The following is a 19,990-nucleotide window of genomic DNA, read 5'->3' as shown; positions in this document are numbered from 1 at the left end:
GCCCTTGTTCCCGCCCCGTCCTGGCCCTGCCTTCTCCCCTCCTCCCGCCAGGTGTCAGCCCCCCGAAAAGCGGCAATAAAGACGAATGTCCATTAGTGTGATTGGTCTCTGTTCCTGTGTGGTCGCGTCCCGCCCTCCAGGGGGCGTGAGAGAGTCATGCGCCTGGAAGCCGGGCTGTGGAACACCAGCCTCAGCTGCCTCGTCGTTAAATCCGAAATCTACCTGCTTGGTAGCTCCCAGTGCAAGGAACGCGCGTAAGGCCCTGGCACGCGGGGAGAACCAGATACGTGCATGCTTGGAGGGGAGGATGCCGGAGAGACAACACGCTTGATGCTCTACAAGTCAGTCTGACAGGGCCTTAACAGAGGAACGCGCGGGAGAGGAGGGAAAGCAAGGGAGGCTGCACAAATGAGCAGAATCCGGCTAGGAAGGGATGGGAGTCGAGCTTGCCGAACAGGCAGGGAATATGAATCATCCAGAGGGGCTGCGGCGTAGGGTGCAGGGTTTTGGGAGCAGTGAGACGACGGAAGGGAAGTGGTTCGGTATGTGCAGCCTGGATTGTGAAGGGCCCCACAAAATCATCAGATTTTACACTTTATTCTGTAGGTAACTGGGAACCAGAGGAAGTCCTTAAGGACGAGATTTTCTTGCAGTGCTAGCCAAAGACTCCCAAAAGTAGAGGTGCAGAAAGATGGAGCACTTTTCAGCCATCTAATAACCCAGATGCTCAGCTCAGGCTGCCTCCCAACCCCCACCTTGCACCCATCTTCCCACTCTCACTGGCCTTCCCTGTTCTGTCCCGGGAAGCAGCCACCCTATGCTGTTTCATTCAGCCACCCCAGGAACTTTCTGCTGACGTGGTGAAAAAATCCTGTACCTGGTACCACTTGGGTCCTTCTTGCTACTGCACTGGTTCATTCCTGAAGAAGCTGGAAATCAAAGTCCACCTGTGCCCTTAGAGATTTGCACACGGTGACTCTGCCCACCGCAAAATTATCTTTCTCTGCCAAGACTTGCCTCTAGTCTCTTTTCTACTAGAAGTACAGCAGAGGAAAAGAGGGTTAAATCAGAGCAGGAAGGGGAGAGCAGGGGGACAATTGCTTTCCAAGATACTTATTTTGTGCCATGACATGTTATGCTATTAAACCGTCACAATAACTGCATGAGGTAAGAATCATTGGCTCCACTTGTTGAGGAGGAAAGCGAGGCACAGAGAAGTTAAATCAGACAATCAGTAAGTGGAAGAGCTGGGATCCTAACCCAGTGGGCTCCGAAGCTCTTTTCATTCCACTGCGCAGTTCTCAGAGGCAGTTTGCAAACTGAGGCACAAGGTAAGGATTAAGTGGTGCATTCTAGGAGCTGGTGTTCCCAGTCTTTCCCTCGATCCTCCACCTGCAAAACTAGCCTTTTACCGTTGCTAACTCAGATGAAAATGAGGGGGTTTAGGGGGTGCTGCGAAGCATCCAAACTCCAGCAGGCGGCACTGCGAACCAGACAGCATCCCCTACGTGGGCGGCGAGCGGGGAAACCCAATGGGGTGGAGACACGGACGCGCGGGGGGGGCCATCAGGGAACCACGAGTGGGGGAGGAGCCACTCTGAAGGGAGGGCGTGTCTATCATACAAGCCCCGCCCCTCCCCTTCGGGCCTCCTCACCCTGTGGGCGGGCCCCAAATTCTCTCCCTGAGAGACACGCGTGGGACGCTCCTCTAGGGGAGGGGAGCTGCGGAAAGGGGTGCGGGTGCCGCTGTCAGCCCCTCCCCGTGCAGGCCCACGTGGCGGGCGCGGGCCGAGCCCAGGGAGAAGAACTCGGCCCGCGGGGAGGTGGTGGGGGGTAGACCGAGAAGGCGCCAAGCCGAACCCAGCGCGACGGGGCTCCGGGCACAGAGGAGGCGGCGGCGGCGGCGGCGGCGGCGGCGAGAGGGAGGGGAGGAGGCAGGCGGGCGCATGGGGCGCCCCGGCCCCGCCCGCAGCGCGCCCCCTCCGGCCTGGCCCCGCTGAACGCCCCCCCAGCGCCGCGCCTAGATCTCGCGCCCCGGGGCCATGCCGGTCATGAAGGGGTTGCTGGCCCCGCAAAACACCTTTCTGGACACCATCGCCACCCGCTTCGACGGCACACGTGAGTGGAGCGGAGGCTGGGGCTGAAGGTTCGAGTTGGGGGCAAAGTCTCGGTCGGGGTCGGCTCAGGTCTCCCGGATGTGATGAGACCCGACGCGAGGAAAGAGTCGAGTTGAGGGTCTGGGAACTCCCGAAGCCGCAGTAAACCAGCAAGGCGGGGAGCGCCCTGCGAGGGGAGGCGGGGAAAGGGCCAGGAGCGCGGGGGTTCAAGGTTGGTGGGGGGTGTGTGACGCGAGGCAGGAGAGGCTCTTTGTGCAGCAAAACGGAGGAGGGGCCTTGGGAGCCACCCACTCCCGGCAGAGCTCTGCTGGGGGCCTCTATGGGGGCATTCGAGACGCGGGCGTGGGACGAAGTGGCTGGGTGCTCTGGGGTCTACGCGCAGAAGACTCCAGCTCTCCCTTAACCCCGAAAAAGGAGAAAATATCAGACTTCGGCAGGACCCAGCTTGGATTAAGGTCACACGCGCCCCCAAATCGGCACCGTGGAACCCGTGGTGCGGCTGTGTCTGAGGGGTGTGAGGCGGGGGGCGTGGGGTTGGCGGTCGGTGTGCTGGAGGGAACTCCGGGCTCGCCCACCCTCGTTCAGCACCCTGGACAGCTGCACCCCCTACTTCTGGGCCTCTTTTCCCGTCGCTTTCCCTCTTCCTACTCCGGAGCCCAGGGCTCTCCCCCTCCTCCCTTCAGGAACAGTGGCCGGGATCTGGAGGGTGCAGGAGCGGTACCCGAGGGAGGAAACCCAGGCGCCGGGGCCCTACCCGACTTCCCCCACCCTCCCTTGTTTCCATAGTGCCCGTCACCGGGGCAACAGGCCCAGGGATGGAAGAAGGAGGCTGCCGCCTGGGGCCCAGTGCCTCCAGGGCAGCCTCAGTGTCCCCCATCAACCGCTCCACCCCCAGACATTCACCACTTCTAGCGCCCTGGGATTGTCGGTCTCAGGCCCCATGCCTCAGCTGAGACTCTGTCCTTGGGCAGTCCCCCAGGAGACTCCCTGCAGCCTCCTACCCATTGGAACTGGAGGGAGCCAACTCAGGTTCTGCGGCTCGGGGTTGCAGGAGCCACATCCCCAATGCCCTCTTCTGCCAGGCTTTGAGCAGACCTCCTGAAATGAGCTAAATGGGGTGTTAAAAAGTGGACCTTTCCTGGAAGGCATCACTGTCTCCCTTCCCCCACACTTAGAACTTTTGTGACTTTAGAAAATCTCTGCACATTGGTTTCCTATTAATAAAATGGGTGTGATACCAGCAGAATCTCTGCCCTGCCTACCCTAGTAGGATGACAGGATGGTGAGTGTGGATGTGCTTTGAAAGCTGTGCGAATGTGGGGGAATTGCTTGTCAGAGAGCTGCAGTTGTAGCTCACTCTGTGCAGCACACTATGTGCCAGGGTGTGTGTGCTTCCTAAGTTAACTCCCGGAACTCTCGCGACAACCATGTGAGGAAGCTATGACTGAGGCACAGAAGAGTAAATTAACTTGCCAAGGTCCCACAGTTAGTCACTGGCAGGGGTAGGGTGCTGGAGCCCATGCTCCTACTCACCGTGCTATGCTGCCTCCTACAGGAATAGCTCACCAGCCCGAAGGCAGGGGGATGGACTGCATGACCACTTGGGGTTCCTTCTCCAACCCCCAGTAGTAGTCCCTGCCTCAGTTCCAGGCCCCCCTCGGGTCCTTGTCCCTTTGTTCTGTCTCTTCTTACTCTCATTTAAGAATATGCCAAACCCACAACTTCTCTAATTTAAATACACACACACACACACACACACACACACACACACACACACGCACACACACAAATATCCCCAAAAGGGGATCCAGGACATGGGAGCCTGAGAAACTTCTGGCTCCGAGACCTCTGACCACAGCTTCAGGGGAGGTGCTGCCCACCTGGGAGCTGAGGTCCTCTCCTGACCTTGACCTGACCTCAACCTCTTCTTCCCACAGACAGCAACTTCCTGCTGGCCAACGCACAGGGCCCACAGGGCTTCCCCATTGTCTACTGCTCTGACGGCTTCTGCGAGCTCACAGGCTACGGCCGCACCGAGGTCATGCAGAAAACCTGCAGCTGCCGCTTTCTCTATGGCCCGGAGACCAGCGAGCCAGCCCTGCAGCGGCTGCACAAGGCCCTGGAGGGCCACCAGGAGCACCGGGCTGAAATATGCTTCTACCGCAAGGATGGTAAGGGGCCCCGGACTCCAGGCCTTCCCCAGAGGCCATTTGGCACAGTGCCAGTCTGGGTGCTCTTCCTCACACTGCCGCAAGCTGACTGTGTGATTCTGCGTGTGTTCCTGTCCCTCTCTGGGTCTCAGTTTCCCCGTCTGTAAGATGAAGAACTTGGCTGACATCCTTCCCTCTCTAAACCTTTGCCAAGCCCTTTGACTAGAGGGAAGAGGGTGCCATGGACCTGCTTTACCCTGCCTCTCCTCTTTCCACACCTACAGGCTCAGCCTTTTGGTGCCTCCTGGACATGATGCCCATCAAGAATGAGATGGGAGAGGTGGTGTTGTTCCTTTTTTCCTTCAAAGACATCACTCAGAGTGAGGGTCCAGGACTGAGGCCCCCAGGAGGCCGTGGGGACAGTAATCACGGTAACTGCAAGTCATGGGGGTGAGGGGTAGAGGGGGAGTCAGAGATCCTTGTCAAAGGTCACACAAGACCTCTCCCTACCCAGTCTCATGGGATGTGCCCCCACTCATCTCTGCACCCTTCTTCCCAACAGAAAACTCCCTCTGCAGGAGGAGAGCCAGTTCAAAACTTCGGTCCGCCAGGAGGCAGAGTCGGACTGCCCTACACCGACTGACTGGTCAATTTGGTCGCCGGAGCCAGGGAAGCATGAAAACCAGTAATGTGAGTCCCATCCCAACATGTCCCAAGTCATCCGCCTTGATCCTGAGGCACCCTACCACTGCCCCCTCCATTGGCTTGTTCCTCTGTCCATTCATTTCCCATGTACCACTCTCTGCTCCATCCTCATATTCCTCCAATCTTCCTTCCATCCCCATGTCCTTTGTTTCCTTGGGTGATTGACATTACTCACCTCTGATGATGTCACAGGGGTGGGACTGTAGCAATAATCACATCACCTACCCTTGGATGAACAAGTCACATCACGGAGAATGAAATCACAAGCTGCTGTTGGTTCTGGGGAGACATTCCCCATTGGGGCCTGGTATCTAGCCCTGTGTACCTCCTCCTAGGACCCTGACAAAACCAGGGCATCGTGTCTCCAGCCCTCTGTGTGTGTCTGTTAAGACTGCAGGGAATGTGGTGGGCTGTGCCAGCCTCCCTTCACCCCTGGGACATGCCTGCTGCCCACTAGGCCCCCAGAACACAGAAGGCATTTGAGGGGGGAGTTAGTAACCCCTAAAGCTAGGGCATATGCCTGGCATCATAATTTCCTTCTCAAGCAGGGTGAAGGTTAAGCCTTGTAAACATCACCCTCTCTTATGCCCCTAGAACACGATTGATACAAAAGGGGAATTGGGCAGTAGCTTGGCAGGAGGAAGGAGATGTCAGGCATCAGCCTCTGAGCCCATCTCCTGCACCTTCTATTCCCTCTCATCGTCATCCTTGCAGTGCCCACCTCCCCTCTTTATCTTATCCCCACCCCTACCTCTCCCTCCCCCCAGCCCTGGCTCCTCTGTCCCTCAAGTGTCCCCAATTGCCGCCCCTCTCCCCTTAGAACATGTTTGAGCCAAAGCCATCAGTGCCTGAGTACAAGGTGGCCTCCGTGGGGGGGTCCCGCTGCCTCCTCCTCCACTACAGCGTCCCCAAGGCTGTCTGGGATGGCCTCATCCTCCTCGCCACCTTCTACGTTGCCATCACCGTCCCCTACAACGTCTGCTTCTCGGGCGATGATGATAACCCCATCACCTCCCGACACACCCTTGTCAGCGACATTGCCGTGGAGATGCTCTTCATCCTGGGTCAGACCCTCTGCCACACCTACCCTGGTGGGTGGGCCCGGGGGGACCCATCCAACCAAGCCCCACTTCCTCCTAGGCCTGTGGGACCCTGGCATTCAGAGCCCATCCATTTCTGGGTTTTTAAATCCCATGGTCCATGTGCCCTGACCCCTGGGCCCTTGGCCTTCAGCCTTTGGGTTCTCTCCTCCCTAAGGACCAGCCAAAAGCCCAGTCCATGTCCCCATCCTGCTGCCTCCTCCATTCCTGGTTGCCAGGCCTGTTCCCAGCTTGCCTGGTTTCTTGGCCCCTTGTAACAGCTCCTTGGCCCAGGTCCGCTAGTAATAGTTCCTTGCACCCCCAGATATCATCTTGAACTTCCGCACCACCTATGTGTCCCAATCCGGCCAGGTGATCTCTGCTCCTCGCTCCATTGGCCTCCACTACCTGGCCACCTGGTTCTTTGTTGACCTCATTGCTGCTCTGCCCTTTGACCTGCTTTATGTCTTCAACATCACCGTGGTGAGTGACCCCTCTCCCATCATGCAAACTAGCCCCCAACTTCAGCACAGCATCCCTCATCAGGAGACCCCAAAACCCAGACTCGGTCTTTCCCATCAATCCATCTACAAATATTTCTGAGGCCCCTGCTGTGGGCAAAGCCCTGTGCTAGGTGCTGGGAAGCATCCGAGAGGGTCTGTGTTCTCTGAGTCTCCGAGGGAAGCCGAGACAAATGAAAAGCTAACTAGGGCTACCAGGGCGGCTTGGTCCAATGCCAAACGAGTGGTACTTTTCACACTTTTATTTAACAAACAACCGATGAGCACTTAGCTGTCTGCAAAGCACTGTGTGGGGCATGGTCACCGTGGGGAAAGGGACAAAGATGCAGCCTCCAAGCAGCTAAGCCAGTGAGGGAGCAGGAAAACGGGAGGGAGCAGCAGGAAGAGAAAAGGGGAATGGGAGTGTAAGGTGCAGCCAAGATATTGTGAGACTCGGCGCTGGGCACACAGCTAGCTGACTTGGAGTTCCAGACTGGAACCTGGGCATGCGTAAAAATGATATGAAATCTGGCCAGCTCTGGGGAGGCAAAAGTACCTGAGCTGAGCAGAGGCTGGGGTGGTCTGGGAAGGGTCCCTGAGAGGTGGGAGTAGAGCTAGACCTCAGTGAGTAGGACTTGGCTGGCAGGAGATGAAAAGAGAGCGTTTGGAGGAACATAGTAAGACAAAACAAGGAGGCAGAGGCTGTGGCATGGATTTGGAGGAAGAGAATACCAGTACCTGTGTCCTCACGGCTCCCTGGGGTGCTGCCTGGAGGTGGCTCTGGACCCTGTTGATTAAGTAGTAGGTCTTCTCAGGTCTGGGGTCAGCAAGTCCCACCCTGTGTCCCCAGACCCCCTCAGTTGTTGGTTGGGGTGGTGGAGAGCAGTTTCCCTGTGTGCTCCTCTCCCTGCCACACTTAGCTATAGCAGGAAACCACCTACACACAGCCGAATTTAACTAGCCGCCAACGGGCTGGGGGCCTCTTCTCCTGGCTGTATACACGTGTGTGCACACTTCCACACACGTGCATGTGTGTGTGTCTGCCCTAAGACTCCTGTCTGCACTGAGGCTCTGGCCATTCTGGACAGAGCTCCCCACCCCTCCCCATGAGTGCATACGTCTGTCCCACTCAGGCAGGATTGGCTGGGCAGATGGCCGTCCCAGGGAGAGAGGGAGACCTACAGAGAGCCTCCTGCCCTCCTCCCAGGTAGTTCCCTCTCCTTTGGTACCTACAAGGGCACTTTACAGTTCACTAAATTCTTTCACATGCATCAACACACTGGAGCTTCAACAGCAAGCCTTAGGAAGCAAATTCTCCTATCCCTCTTTTTCAGAGGTAGATCCTGAGGCTCAGAGAGGTTAAGTGAATTGCTGAAGGTCACTCAGCTAGCAAGAGGCAGACAAGAGATTAGAACAAGATCCCCAGACTCCTAGCCTGGTATTCATCCCAGTCCACCATCCTGCTTCCCAGGAAACCAGGGAACACAAGTAGATGTTCTGGCTTAAGGAGAGATGGGGGCCAGAGGAAGGCAGAGCAAGGACAGATGAGTCGGTACTGGCAGAGCTGCAGGTTTGAAGGAGCCAGATATGAAACATTCTGGTCCAAGGAGAATGAGAGGAAGAGGGCCCCCAAGAGACTGGGGCCTGGGGGCAGGGCCCAGGGGGAGCCCTGAAGGACTCAAGCTTGGAGCCAGGAGCTCTGGGAGCTGGTGGGTAGGCATCAAGCTCTGGAGAAGTTCCATGGTGGTAGAATCAGGGTCACCTCCTTTCCAGCTCCTTCACCCAAAAGTGGAGAAAATGGCCTGAGATGGGTCAGGAGCAGTGTAGGGCCAAGGCCGAGAGAGGCGCTCCCAGAGCCCCCCTAAAAAAGGCAGTGAAGAGCCTCACATCAAATTCCCTGGGTGCTGCCACAGAGCCCCAAGCCCTAGCCACCATGGTGTTCCCAGCCAAAGGGTCCATGTGAGAAGATATGCCCCTACCTGCTCCTCACCCCCAGGAAGGGAAGAGCTCATTGACGTATTAATAACAATAACAAAAACAGTCGTAATATTAGCTAATGTTTAGGGCATTTACTAGGTGCCCATAGCCCCATTGACTCCCCTCCAGCACCACAAGGACTGAGACCTCACAGCCTAGGCTCACGCAGGCCCTGCTCTCCAACCCCCCCAACTCTCGGGTACGACTCTCTCATCTGCAGCTGATTCACAGGAGGCAGGCGCCCCAAACTTTCCCCAGGTCTCTAGCCTGCACAGAGTCCCTCTCACCTGCTCCCACTCCCCCATGCTGCTCCATGCCTCGGGAGGGGCCCCTGTTGGAATCATAGTCATCACTAACAACTAGCTCTTGTCCACAGCTGATTGTGCCCAGGACACCGGCGGCTTCCAGCAGGGGCCCCGATGGAGACTGTTCTGTCTGTCCCCTGCCTCTGGCCAGGACTGGCTCCTCCACCAGCCCTCAGTGCTAGGAAGCAGTAGAGCACCGAGTGGGCTTTGGTGTCAGCTCAGCCAGAAGCAAGTCCCAGCTCCCTCATTTCCCTGGCCTGTGACTTGAGCAAGTCGCTAGCTTTTCTGAGTCTTAGCTTACTCATCTGCATATTGGGAGCACTGTTGGTAACTGGAGTGGAGGCATACGATTTTTATAAGGATCACAGTTGCATAGCACAGTGCTTGGCACACACAGGGAGTACTTTTTATGTGTTCTCCTCTGCCCCCTGCATTTCCTGGTCACCGTCTCAGGACAGTGGGGATGTTTTCCTCCTGCGTTTTCACCTGGTGCAGGGCTCTGGTGGGAAGGGGCTGGGGGGCACGAGGGGTTCAGAGGAGGCGCACCTGCTGACAGCCTCCCCCACCACACCCCCACAGACATCGCTGGTGCACTTGCTGAAGACAGTGCGGCTGCTGCGGCTGCTGCGGCTGCTGCAGAAGCTGGAGCGCTACTCGCAGTGCAGCGCCGTGGTGCTCACGTTGCTCATGTCCGTGTTCGCGCTCCTTGCACACTGGATGGCCTGTGTCTGGTACGTCATCGGGCGCCGGGAGATGGAGGCCAACAACCCGCTGCTCTGGGACATTGGTGAGCCACAGACCCCAGGCTTTCACTGACCACCTGTCCTCCTGCCATGTCCACTCACATCCCCAAGGTGATGCCTCCGCCAGTACCCACACCTACCCTCCAAATTCCTTCATTCATCCCACACATACTCAGTGAGCTCCATCCAGATCAGCCCCTGGGAAGACTGATTTGAAGACCTCACAACCTAGCAGAGAAGCAAGACCAGTGATAAGCACTTACGATACAGTGTGAGAAATACTCCGTAGCAGGAGAGGGTGGGGATTGCATACAGGGAACAGCAGGTTCAAAGGCCCAGAAAGAGCTCAGCCTGTTGCCTCTCTGCCCCCATCATCCCCTTCTTCTCCCAATTTAATGGCCGCTGGTCAGGAGGCAGCCCCAGGCCCTCAGGGGCCCCCTGGAAGGCCCATCAGATCCAGGGCTTTGTCCCTGACACTTTTCTCTCCTTCACCCCCATATCTAGTCCATCACATCAATACCACCTCTCAAATATCCCTCAAAACTGGCCTCTCCTCTCCACATCCTCCCCACCACCCTCTCTCACCTCTCTGCCCTCTCCTCATCTGTATCCTACTACTCTCCACACTACAGCCAAATGAATCTTCATCAAACGCTGACCTGCCACATCCCTGCTCAGATCCTGCACTGTCAGGCTGTGCATTGTCCTCAGAATGATGTCCACACTCAGGCCACCCCCCATGCTTCCTGCATCCCCTCTATCCTCACCTGGCTTCCCTTGCTCCCATGCTTGCTGTGCTGCAGCCACGCTCGCCCATCTTGAGGTCTCAGGATGCACTGCTTTCTGATGTTGGGCCTTGGACGTGTTTCCCTCTCTGGAATCCTTCTCCTTTGATCTCTTCTCCCTTCTTCATCTGGGTTACTTTTCTGTTCCTTGCAGTCTCAACTGAAATACCTTGTCCTAAGGGAACCCTCCAGAAATCACCCACTCCCAAATTGGGCGGCTCTCTCTAACCTGTGGTGGTTCCTGTGACGCTCTCTGCGTCCCCTTCAGTAACTGGCCTCCCATCTGGAATGATTTATTTCATGTCTTTCTCCCCTCCAGACTCTAAGTTCCACCAGGGCAGGGAGAGTATCTGGCTGGGTCAAGTCTCAGCATGCTGTACACAGAAGGTGCTCAATAAAATATTAGAGAGTTGAAGGGCCCCTGGAACAGTCAGCAGTGTAAGGCGCTGGTAACTGTGGGCAGCAACTGCAATCAGTTCAATACGGAGAGGCCCAGACCCCGGGCTGCCCCTCCGGTTTCCGGTGCCAACACTGCAAACCGCCCCTCGCCTCAGTAAACACGTGTCCCAGGTGAGCGTGGCAGCCCAGGGAACCCCTGCTCTGGGCTGCAGGCGCAGCCGGGGCTCGCTCCATCTCCACCCCGCAGGCTGGCTGCACGAGCTGGGCAAGCGGCTGGAGGTGCCCTACGTCAACGGCTCAGCGGGTGGACCGTCGCGGCGCAGCGCCTACATCGCCGCACTCTACTTCACGCTGAGCAGCCTTACCAGCGTGGGCTTCGGCAACGTGTGCGCCAACACCGACGCGGAGAAGATCTTCTCTATCTGCACCATGCTCATCGGCGGTGAGGCCGGGCCCGCCACGTCCCCAGGGGCCCCTGCTAAGCCCAGCGTGCGGATGGGGAAACTGAGGCCTAGAGAGGGCAAGGTGTCTGCCCAAGTCCAGCCAGTCGTGCATTTGTTCATAGACGGTTCCTCAGCACTTACTATGTGTTGGCCCTTGGGGATGCCGCGAACCGAGGCACAGCCTCCTGAGAAAGAAAGGGGAAACCCAAATTCAAGACCTAAGGGGGCAGGGGTGGAGGGGTGGTACGAGGAGCATCGGGTTTCACCTTCCTCTGGACCACCCCCTATTCTCTGCCCCCAGCCCTCGCTTGGCATCGGCTCTCCCGCCCCTCTCCAGGAACCCAGGGAGCCGTCCAGGGCAGGCTGGGTTTGGGAGCCGGGGAGGACGCTGGGGGCGTGGCTGGTGGGGGAGCCCCTCCGCCCCTGACCGGCTGCCCGCCGCGGCCCCCGCAGCGCTGATGCACGCTGTGGTGTTCGGAAACGTGACGGCCATCATCCAGCGCATGTACTCGCGCCGCTCGCTCTACCACAGCCGCGTGAAGGACCTCAAGGACTTCATCCGCGTGCACCGCCTGCCGCGGCCGCTCAAGCAGCGCTTGCTCGAGTACTTCCAGACCACGTGGGCCGTCAACAGTGGCATCGACGCCAACGAGGTAGGGGGCCGGACTTCGGTTCCAGCCCGAGGCCCTGGGGACCCCAGGCTCGCCTCACAGTAGCGCGATGGGGAAGGGGTCGTCGCTGCCTCTTGGGGTTTAGAATGGCGGCAGACTGAGCATAGGGAGGCCGCGTGTCCACCCAAATCCAAATCCTTCCTCCTTTGCACCAGAACGTGGGAGCTTTAAGGGAGCCCAGGCCTTAGCTAATGCCATTCTTCCCTCAGCCATCATTTCCTGAGTGCCTGCTTTGTGCCAGCTTCCATGCCGAACATAGTCCTTGCCCTCGGGGAGACCCCAGTCTGGTGAGGGAGGCAGACAAGTAAACAAATCATTACGGAGAAATAAGGACTGTGATGGAGATGTCAGTGCCATGGGGGCCTCATTGTGCCCAGGCCCAGAGGAGTCAGGGAAGGTGGCACAGAAGAGGGCACATCGTGAAAGACAAGGAGGAAGTCAGCCGGCTAGGGGCAAGCCATTCCAGGCAGAAAGCAATACGAACATGGGTCCGGAAGTGTTGACGCAAAAGAGCAGGGTGTGTTCCTTCAGAGAACTGAAAGTAGTTCAGTAAGCCTCCAGGAACGGGGGTGTGTGAGCACGGCTGGGGGAGGAAAGAGGGAGGGAGTGCCAGAGATGCGGTTGGAGGGGCAGGCAGGCCCAGCTCTGGGATGAACTTGAATTTAGATCTTATCCTGAGAGAACTGTAGATTGTGAAGTGGCATGGGGATCTAGGAGGGAATGGATTGGGTAGGTATTTTTGAAGGTAGGATGCATGAGATTTGGTGAACAACTATTGTTGGAGAGGACCTCTGAGGGACTCCCAAAGTTTTGGCTTGAGCAAAGGGGTGGGGTGGAGGGATTCCAGGAGGAAGGCTGAGCTGAAGTGTTGTGGAGCCCCTGGGATCCAGGTGGAGGTACCCAGTGGGTTGTTGCAAATATGGATCTGCACCCAGGTTGGAAATTGGGGCTCACAGGTTGTAGGAAAGTCATGGGCCAGTTGCCACGATGCAGGGAGAGTGTGAAAAGTGAGAAGAGAGCCAGGGGCCGGGTGGGGAGGCTGAGTAAGAGGAGCCTGGGGACGAAATTGGGAAGGAGCAGTCAGAGAGACGGAAGAAGATCAGGGAGGGAATCATGTCACAGGAGCCTGGGGAGGACAGTTTCTACAAGGAGGAAGGGGTCAGTAAGTCAGAGCTTCCAAGGGCTCAATAAGATGAGATTGGAAATGTGAACATTAAATTTGGCCCCTAGGAAGTCGTTGGTAAAGTTCAAGATCTTGTGTAATCCAGCAGTTTACAGCTGGGGATACTGAGGCCCAGACGTAGGAAATGGATTGTTCAAGGTCTATGGGGATTTAGAAGCAGAGCTGACGCCTTCTCTCCTGACTCCCAGTTGAAGGCTGACCCTCCAGGGATGGTCCTTGGAGGTGTGGGGTTGAGTAAACAGGACATGCATGAGTGACCAGAGAGTGTAGCCACGGCAGTGAACAGATGGGAGAAGACCTAGTCTCGGCTCCAGAGATTGGCTTAGGAGATCTATACCACAACAAGCAAAACTGAGGTTAGACATGCAGAAGTCTTCCTGAAAGGCAGAGGTGGGTGACTTCAAAGCCAAAAGTAAGTTGGAGCTCTCTCCTTGGAGACAGTTCAGCATATTTGTAGACTTGAGTAGCAGCTGCAGGGGGATGGCCAGAATGACCTATGCCCCTTATGCAGTTACTGCGTGACTTCCCAGACGAGCTGAGAGCTGACATTGCTATGCACCTGAATCGGGAGATCCTGCAGCTGCCGCTGTTTGGAGCAGCAAGCAGGGGTTGCCTGAGGGCCCTCTCCCTGCACATCAAGACTTCCTTCTGTGCTCCGGGGGAGTACCTGTTGCGCCGAGGGGACGCCTTGCAGGCGCACTACTACGTCTGCTCAGGCTCGCTTGAGGTGCTCCGTGACAACATGGTGCTGGCCATCCTGGGTGAGGACCCCACCATCACCTACTACCTACCCCAAAACCCTCCCCCCAGGCCTTGGGATTGACCAGGAGTCTAGGGAATGGGATACCTCTAGCTGAGGCCTGGAGTTCCTGCTAAGGAGTACTCTTTCTTGGTCACCTCCACCCTACTAACCTCTTTGACCAACCATTTTTGACCGTTCCCCTCTGACTCTCCCCTAATCCCACTGGCCATCCTCCAACCCATCAACCTTTACCAGTACCTGTCCCTCAGCTCAGCTGATCTTTTCTCATAGCACCATCTCCCAATTCCATTGACCCTTCCCCATTGACCTTCAGCTCCACTGACCTTTCCCCTTTAATTGACCCCTCTGGCCATTCTTTATTGATCATCCAATTCCAACGATCATTTCTCCAGTGTTACTGATATCTCCCATTGACTATCTCCCAACCCACCAGTCATTCTCTACTGACCTTTTCCCAACTCTATTTATTATTTTCACCAATCCCACTTATTGACCAATCTTCAACATCCTTCAGTGACTTTGATCATCCTCAAGTCCATTGGCAACCTCTTGCTGATGTCCTCTTGGTTCCTCTGCCCCAGCTGACTGTCCTCATCCCTTACTCACAGGGAAGGGGGACCTGATTGGGGCAGATATCCCTGAACCAGGGCAGGAGCCTAGGTCAGGGGCAGGCTCAAGCTGTGTACTGAAGACCAGCGCTGACGTGAAGGCACTGACCTACTGTGGCCTGCAACAGCTGAGCAGTCGAGGGCTGTCTGAGGTCCTGAGACTCTACCCTGAGTATGGGGCTGCTTTCCGAGCTGGCCTGCCCCGGGACCTCACCTTCAACCTGCGCCAGGGCTCTGACACCAATGTATGTAGACTTCCTGTGGCTTCTGCTCCCCCAGCCCCAAGATCCCTTCCATCAATGCAGACCTCTCCCAACCCCAGAGAGGCTCATGCTCTCCCTCCACCCTGAAAACATCATCTCTCAACCCCACGTACCCTCCTCCATTGTCCCTTACACTCTTAACATATTCCATCCCCACTGACACTACTTTGTTGGTCGGCACCCAACCACATGGACCATCTCTCACCATCTGCTTCTTCCAACTCACTCATCCATCTCCTGTTGACCACCCGCCAGCCTCACTTCAGACTCCTTTAAGGATCCTCATTTTGGAAACAACCTCCCTCATATGCTCCTCTTCCTTCAAGTCCCTGTCTGGACTGGGCATCATTCCCTGGAGCTGCCTCTTCTCCATTCACCAAATATTTACTGAGCCCCAGTTAGTTTTAGGCACTGGACCAGGTCTGTAATTTACATCCTGGGCCTTTGTCTTTTCCTGCTTTTCAGTCTCACTTTGCCACTCAAGATTCTCTAATTTGGGATTGGAGATGTCTCTGACTCAATTCCATTCAAAAGCCCCACATTCTCAACCCCACAACACTGTTAGATGGGACTGGGAGGTGTCTGCTAAGGGATTGGGGAGGTGTGAGCCAGCTTGACACTGCCCCCCATGTTCCCACAGGGCCTCAGCCGCTTTTGCCGATCCCCTCACCTCTCCCAGGTAACACCTCCTTCCTGGTTGGGGGATAAGGTTGCCTTGGGGAGAAGGCTGGGAGTGGGGGGCACTTTGTCTTGGCTTCTCTGCTGCAGGAAGAAGGGAAGGGGGTGGGGAACAGCATCCACCAGTGGAGGCTGTTGCTTGATGAAGGGGTCTCTTGTTCAGTGTGACATCAGCGGTCCCTTCTGCCCACAGCCCCGCTCGGAAAGCCTTGGCTCCTCCTCAGACAAGACACTGCCATCCATCACAGAGGTTGAGGGTGGGATGGAGCCTGGAGGTGGTCCCAGGCCCCGCCGGCCCCTCCTACTGTCCAATCTCAGCCCCGCACGGCCCCGGGGCTCCCTGGTCAGCCTTTTGGGGGAGGAGCTTCCCCCTTTCTCAGCCCTTGCCTCCTCTCCTTCTTTATCCCCATCACCTTCCCCTGCCCTGGCTGGCCAGGGCCCCAGCCCTTCCCCTCTGGGCCCGCCCAGGGGCTCTGCCGCCTGGAAGCCCCCCCAGCTGCTCATTCCCTCCCTGGGAACCTTTGGACCTCCGGACCTCAGTCCCCGGTGAGACACCAGCCTCCCTTGCCTTCCTCATCCCCCCTGCTGGCTTCTAGAATCTTCTCTGGGCTCAGTCCCCAGTATTCCAACCAGTATTCCTCCCTGTCTTTGCCCCATTTGCCCACCCCTCCCTTCCTGATCCAACCATAGCTTGCAACCCCACCCCCGCTTTGACCACTGCTCCTTCCCAGTTCCCTGGCACTGCTACCTCCATTTACCCCCTGCTTGCTCTGCTCTGGCCCCTACTGGCCCCCATGGCACTGATGATCACTGCCTCTGCCCCCAGGATAGTGGATGGCATTGAGGACTCTGGTAGCACAGCTGAGGCCCCTACATTCCGGTTCAGCAGGAGGTCTGAGCCCCCAAGACCCCGCTCACAGGCCCCTCCTACAGGTAAGGGTCCAGCAGTGGACTTCAGTGCACATTCCCTCATTCATCTGCCATTCATTATATTCATTCATTCACCCACCTACATGCAGTAGGAGCCTAGCATGTGCCAGGTGAATACACAGGTAAATCACACCTGGCACATGCTTTCAGTGAGCTCTTGGTCTGTCAGAGGAGGTACCTGTATACATCTATGCACAGTTCCAGGACCAAGCCAAGAACAGGACTCTGTGGTAGCAGAAGAGGACGCCCCTAACGCTCCCTCCCAGAGGAGGGGGCTCTTGGGTTGGGTCTACAAGGGTGGGTAGGACTTCAAGGGTGGAGCCTCTGTTGAAAGGCATGACAAGCAGAAGAATGTTGTGTTCAGATACCAAACAGAAGCTTTCCATGTCTAGAGTGGCAGGTGGAGGTTGGGGAAATGGGGCTGGGGAGGTTGCTGCGAGGACTCCCTGGCCTCATTTTTGGGTTTCCCAGAAACGGGTTTCCCCAGAGCTTTATCTTTCCTTGCTCTCTGCCTGCCCAGCAACAGGAAGGGGCCCAACCCAGGCTGCAGGCTCAGGCGTCTGTGCTCCCTACACTCACCCTACACCCCTCATCCCTTTCTGCCTGCAGGGAGCAGGCCCAGCCAGGTACTGGCCTCTGAGGCCGAGGAGGTGAAGGAGAAGGTCTGCAGGCTGAACCAGGAGGTGAGTTAGGGCCGGCTCCACCCCTCTAACCTTGGAGAGTATCATCCTGGGATCAGAGATGTGCCTGATACAAGAGCATTTCAGGTTTTGGAGTCAGAGTCCTGAATGTACATATTCATACCAGCTGTATGACCTTGGGCAAGTCCCACAACCACTCTGAACTTGTTTCCTCATTTAAAAATGGGGGAAATAATTTGTTCTTCCCAGAGTTGCTGTGAGGATAAAATGAGTGCATACATGTCTGCTCCAGTCGCTGGCACAGTGTCGGTGTTCAATACCTGTCACTTCTCCTCCCCAGCCTGAAAAGAAGGCCTCTTCTCCCTCCACCTCCGTGGGATTCTCTCCTGCCTGGGACCCTGTGAAATGAGTGCCAAGTAGATGTAGGGGAAAGAGGACAGAGAGGCTGAGAGGCCTTCAGCTGTGGGGCCTTGGACCTGGTTGGGAAGAGCCAGATACTGTGTGCTGAAGCTCTGACCCCGCCTCCTCCCTGGGGATCTCAGAGCTGCCACCCAGCAGCCAGGCCCAGCCCCTGGGAGTTGGCCTTCCCTTCTGCTCTGATAAACATCGGGCCTCCCAGGGGGCTGACACCTGGGCTGGGCCAGGGCCCGCCCTTGTTCAGGAAGAGGGAGGACCAGTCCAGCTTCTGCTGGGTGCCTCAGGCACCCCTCACTTCTTCTAGGCCAGTAACTCCCCAACTTGAGTACCTATCAAAATCACCAGGACAACTTCTCGAAATGTATATTCCTAGGCTTCACCTAATGTAGAATGTCTGGGGTGGAGCCCAGAAATCTGCATTTTGACCAGTTTCTCAGTTGCTTCCAGTACTCACTGAAACTTGAGAACCATCTGTATAGACACTTGAACTTGTTTGATGGGATCACCTCAAAGTAAGGCTGTGTCTATCATTTCACAGCTGTGCTGCCTCTTTATGTGCATTTTTCTACATCTTATAATTGTGGGGGGGTGGGGAGGTGGGAAGCAGTATCCACTGTTCCAAATCCTTTTAGGAAAGAGGCTAGGGGATTTACATCTTGGCAAAAATAACTCCTGCCCTGCCTTCTTTCCAGGATGCCCATGAGCAGAGAGTGGTTGTGAAAGAACTTAATAAACTGAGAGGGGTGTGTACCTGGGAGGTGGTTATGGCTGTGGCATCTGTGAAACAACTTGATGTGTTTTTCAACAGATCTCCTGTCTCAACCAGGAGGTATCTCAGCTTAGCCGGGAGCTGCGGCACATGATGGGCCTGCTGCAGGCCAGGCTGGGTCCCCCAGGGCACCCACCAGTTTCAGCTTGGCCCCCGGACACCCCAGACCCTCCTGGCCCCCAGCTGAGGCCACCGTACATCTCTCCTTGTCTGTCTGGACCACCGCCTAGCCTCCAGGATACTCGGCTTGCTGAGGTCCACCGCCCGGCCAGTGTGGGGACCACAGAGATGGGGATTGCATCCCCAGACTCCAGGCCCCCCGCGCTGAACCCCTACCCCTCAGAGCCTGATCCTCTGAGACCCTCCCTGGTGCCAGAGGCCTCACCCCCGACCCCACGCCTCATGAGGCACAGCTTTCGTTCAAGGTCAGACACTTTCCACTGACCCTGGCCCTGGGCCCAGGCCTGCCTGGGGTGGGCATTGCCACCTGCCATCCAGGAAGGGGCTGGGCCCCTTGGCTTCCTGCCTCAGGGTCAGCAGCCTCCAGCTGGTCTGGTTGGCTCTGGATTCTCTGGACTTTTTGACAAAGCGTGGTCACCCTGACCCTGCTCCCTTTTCCAAATGTTCCCCTTCCTCCTCTTCTGTGAGGGGAGCCTCCTGAGGCCGTGGAACCTAGCAGGCATGAGATGGACCGTGGTGCCCACTGGGCTAGCAGATGAGATGTCCTGCTTTCTCTCCAGGACCTGAAGGCAGGTAGAGATAAGGGGGATGAGGGCACTGGGCCAGGGCCCCAGATCTAGGCTAAGGCAAGAAAAGGCAGGATCTTGGTGGTGGTCGGGCCTACAGCAAGAGGAATAGATTGCAGGGTTCCACTCTGGAGATGGCTTAGTGATATTGTGAGGTCTTCTGTCCCAGCCCCCAGGTCTCTACTGGAGATCGCTAGAGCAATGTTCCCTGGAGAAGAGATCCTAGCTGGCACTTGATCAACTCAAGACATCTTAGGTTTCCCACCGTCAGCCCAGGCTGGAAGGGCTTACCTCGTCCCTCAGCCTACACAGGAAACAAACTGGTGGCCCCCCAGACATATATTCTTTGGCTCTCATAACATTTATTAAAAATATGAATTAGTTACCAACATTAAACATCGGGAGAGTTTGCAGAAAAATCCAAACATCCCAGCTTCACTTAAAAATTTGAGAGATCTGGCAACCCTGGGCAACATTCCTATCTGGCAGTAATCAGCTGGGGTGTGGGTGGCCGCTGTCCTCTTTAGATAGGGGCAGCACCTTCTGTTCTTTGCAGTCCCACCTTTCTGGATCATCTCCTGACACCCAGCTAGCTCCCCTCCTTTGAACTCTTTGCCTGGTCTTGGTGGGTTTTGAGCATAAGAGTGTGCTCCTAGATTCCTATGCCCTGGGAGGTGCTTTTTGGACCCAGCAGTGTTGTTTCCACTCTTGGACCTGGGCCTGCTAACAGTGTTTCTGTCTCTCTGCAGGCTGTCACTCATGGTGGTCTCTTCTGCTGCCAACAGCTCGAAAAACAGTCCCAGCAGCACTTCCTATCCCCATGCTCCCTACCTCAGCCAAGCCTGTTCTTTCCCCTTCCAACATGGTCTCACTCAGGGCCCTGACTTCTTACAAATTTGCCCCAATCTCCCAGCTCTCCTTCACCACCCCACACCCTGGGCTCACTTTTGGATGGGAAATAAACTCTATTTTTGTAGCTTGTTGGCTCTGGCAGTTTCTGGGGGTTGGTCTGAGAGCTCCAGGGCTTTGAAGCAGCTGACAGGGCTGTCAATCCCCACACCCCAGGGCCCTGTTGCTGTCTCTGGGAAGGGCAAAGGTACCCGCCAATCCACTTGGCA

At 56.5% G+C, this 19,990-nt stretch overlaps 1 protein-coding gene across 3 annotated transcripts; it reads left to right on the top strand.

Annotated features, from left to right (window-relative positions):
* The first annotated feature begins 1,927 nt into the window (after positions 1 to 1,927).
* On the top strand, positions 1,928 to 19,848 carry KCNH4 (potassium voltage-gated channel subfamily H member 4). 3 transcript variants are annotated; one of them, XM_037809913.1, is made up of 17 exons: positions 1,928 to 2,118; positions 4,055 to 4,288; positions 4,552 to 4,698; positions 4,830 to 4,957; positions 5,793 to 6,036; positions 6,377 to 6,534; positions 9,413 to 9,620; positions 11,008 to 11,202; positions 11,657 to 11,856; positions 13,569 to 13,818; positions 14,429 to 14,673; positions 15,332 to 15,370; positions 15,563 to 15,915; positions 16,196 to 16,302; positions 16,909 to 16,982; positions 18,166 to 18,879; positions 19,622 to 19,848. In XM_037809913.1, the coding sequence occupies exons 1-16, from the start codon at positions 2,043 to 2,045 to the stop codon at positions 18,568 to 18,570; spliced, it is 3,063 nt and encodes a 1,020-aa protein (XP_037665841.1). In that variant the 5' UTR covers positions 1,928 to 2,042; the 3' UTR covers positions 18,571 to 18,879; positions 19,622 to 19,848. The 3 variants fall into 3 exon arrangements, with proteins under 3 accessions (XP_037665841.1, XP_037665842.1, XP_037665843.1); XM_037809914.1 differs by lacking the exon at positions 19,622 to 19,848 and adding an exon at positions 19,042 to 19,596; XM_037809915.1 differs by lacking the exon at positions 1,928 to 2,118 and adding an exon at positions 2,455 to 2,572.
* The last annotated feature ends 142 nt before the right edge of the window (positions 19,849 to 19,990 follow it).

This window comes from Choloepus didactylus, chromosome 18 (assembly GCF_015220235.1).
Source record: "Choloepus didactylus isolate mChoDid1 chromosome 18, mChoDid1.pri, whole genome shotgun sequence".
Taxonomy (NCBI): domain Eukaryota; kingdom Metazoa; phylum Chordata; class Mammalia; order Pilosa; family Megalonychidae; genus Choloepus; species Choloepus didactylus.
Note: the sequence above shows the minus strand (reverse complement) of the source record. Positions and strands in the feature narration are given on the sequence as shown.

Excerpts from the sequence above, each read along its gene's own strand:
- KCNH4 (XM_037809913.1), top strand. The coding sequence starts at position 2,043 with ATGCCGGTCATGAAGGGGTTGCTGGCCCCGCAAAACACCTTTCTGGAC. Across the intron at positions 4,958-5,792 it reads GAAGCATGAAAACCAGTAAT|AACATGTTTGAGCCAAAGCC; the intron begins GTGAGTCCCATC and ends CTCTCCCCTTAG. Across the intron at positions 11,857-13,568 it reads GTGGCATCGACGCCAACGAG|TTACTGCGTGACTTCCCAGA; the intron begins GTAGGGGGCCGG and ends CCCCTTATGCAG.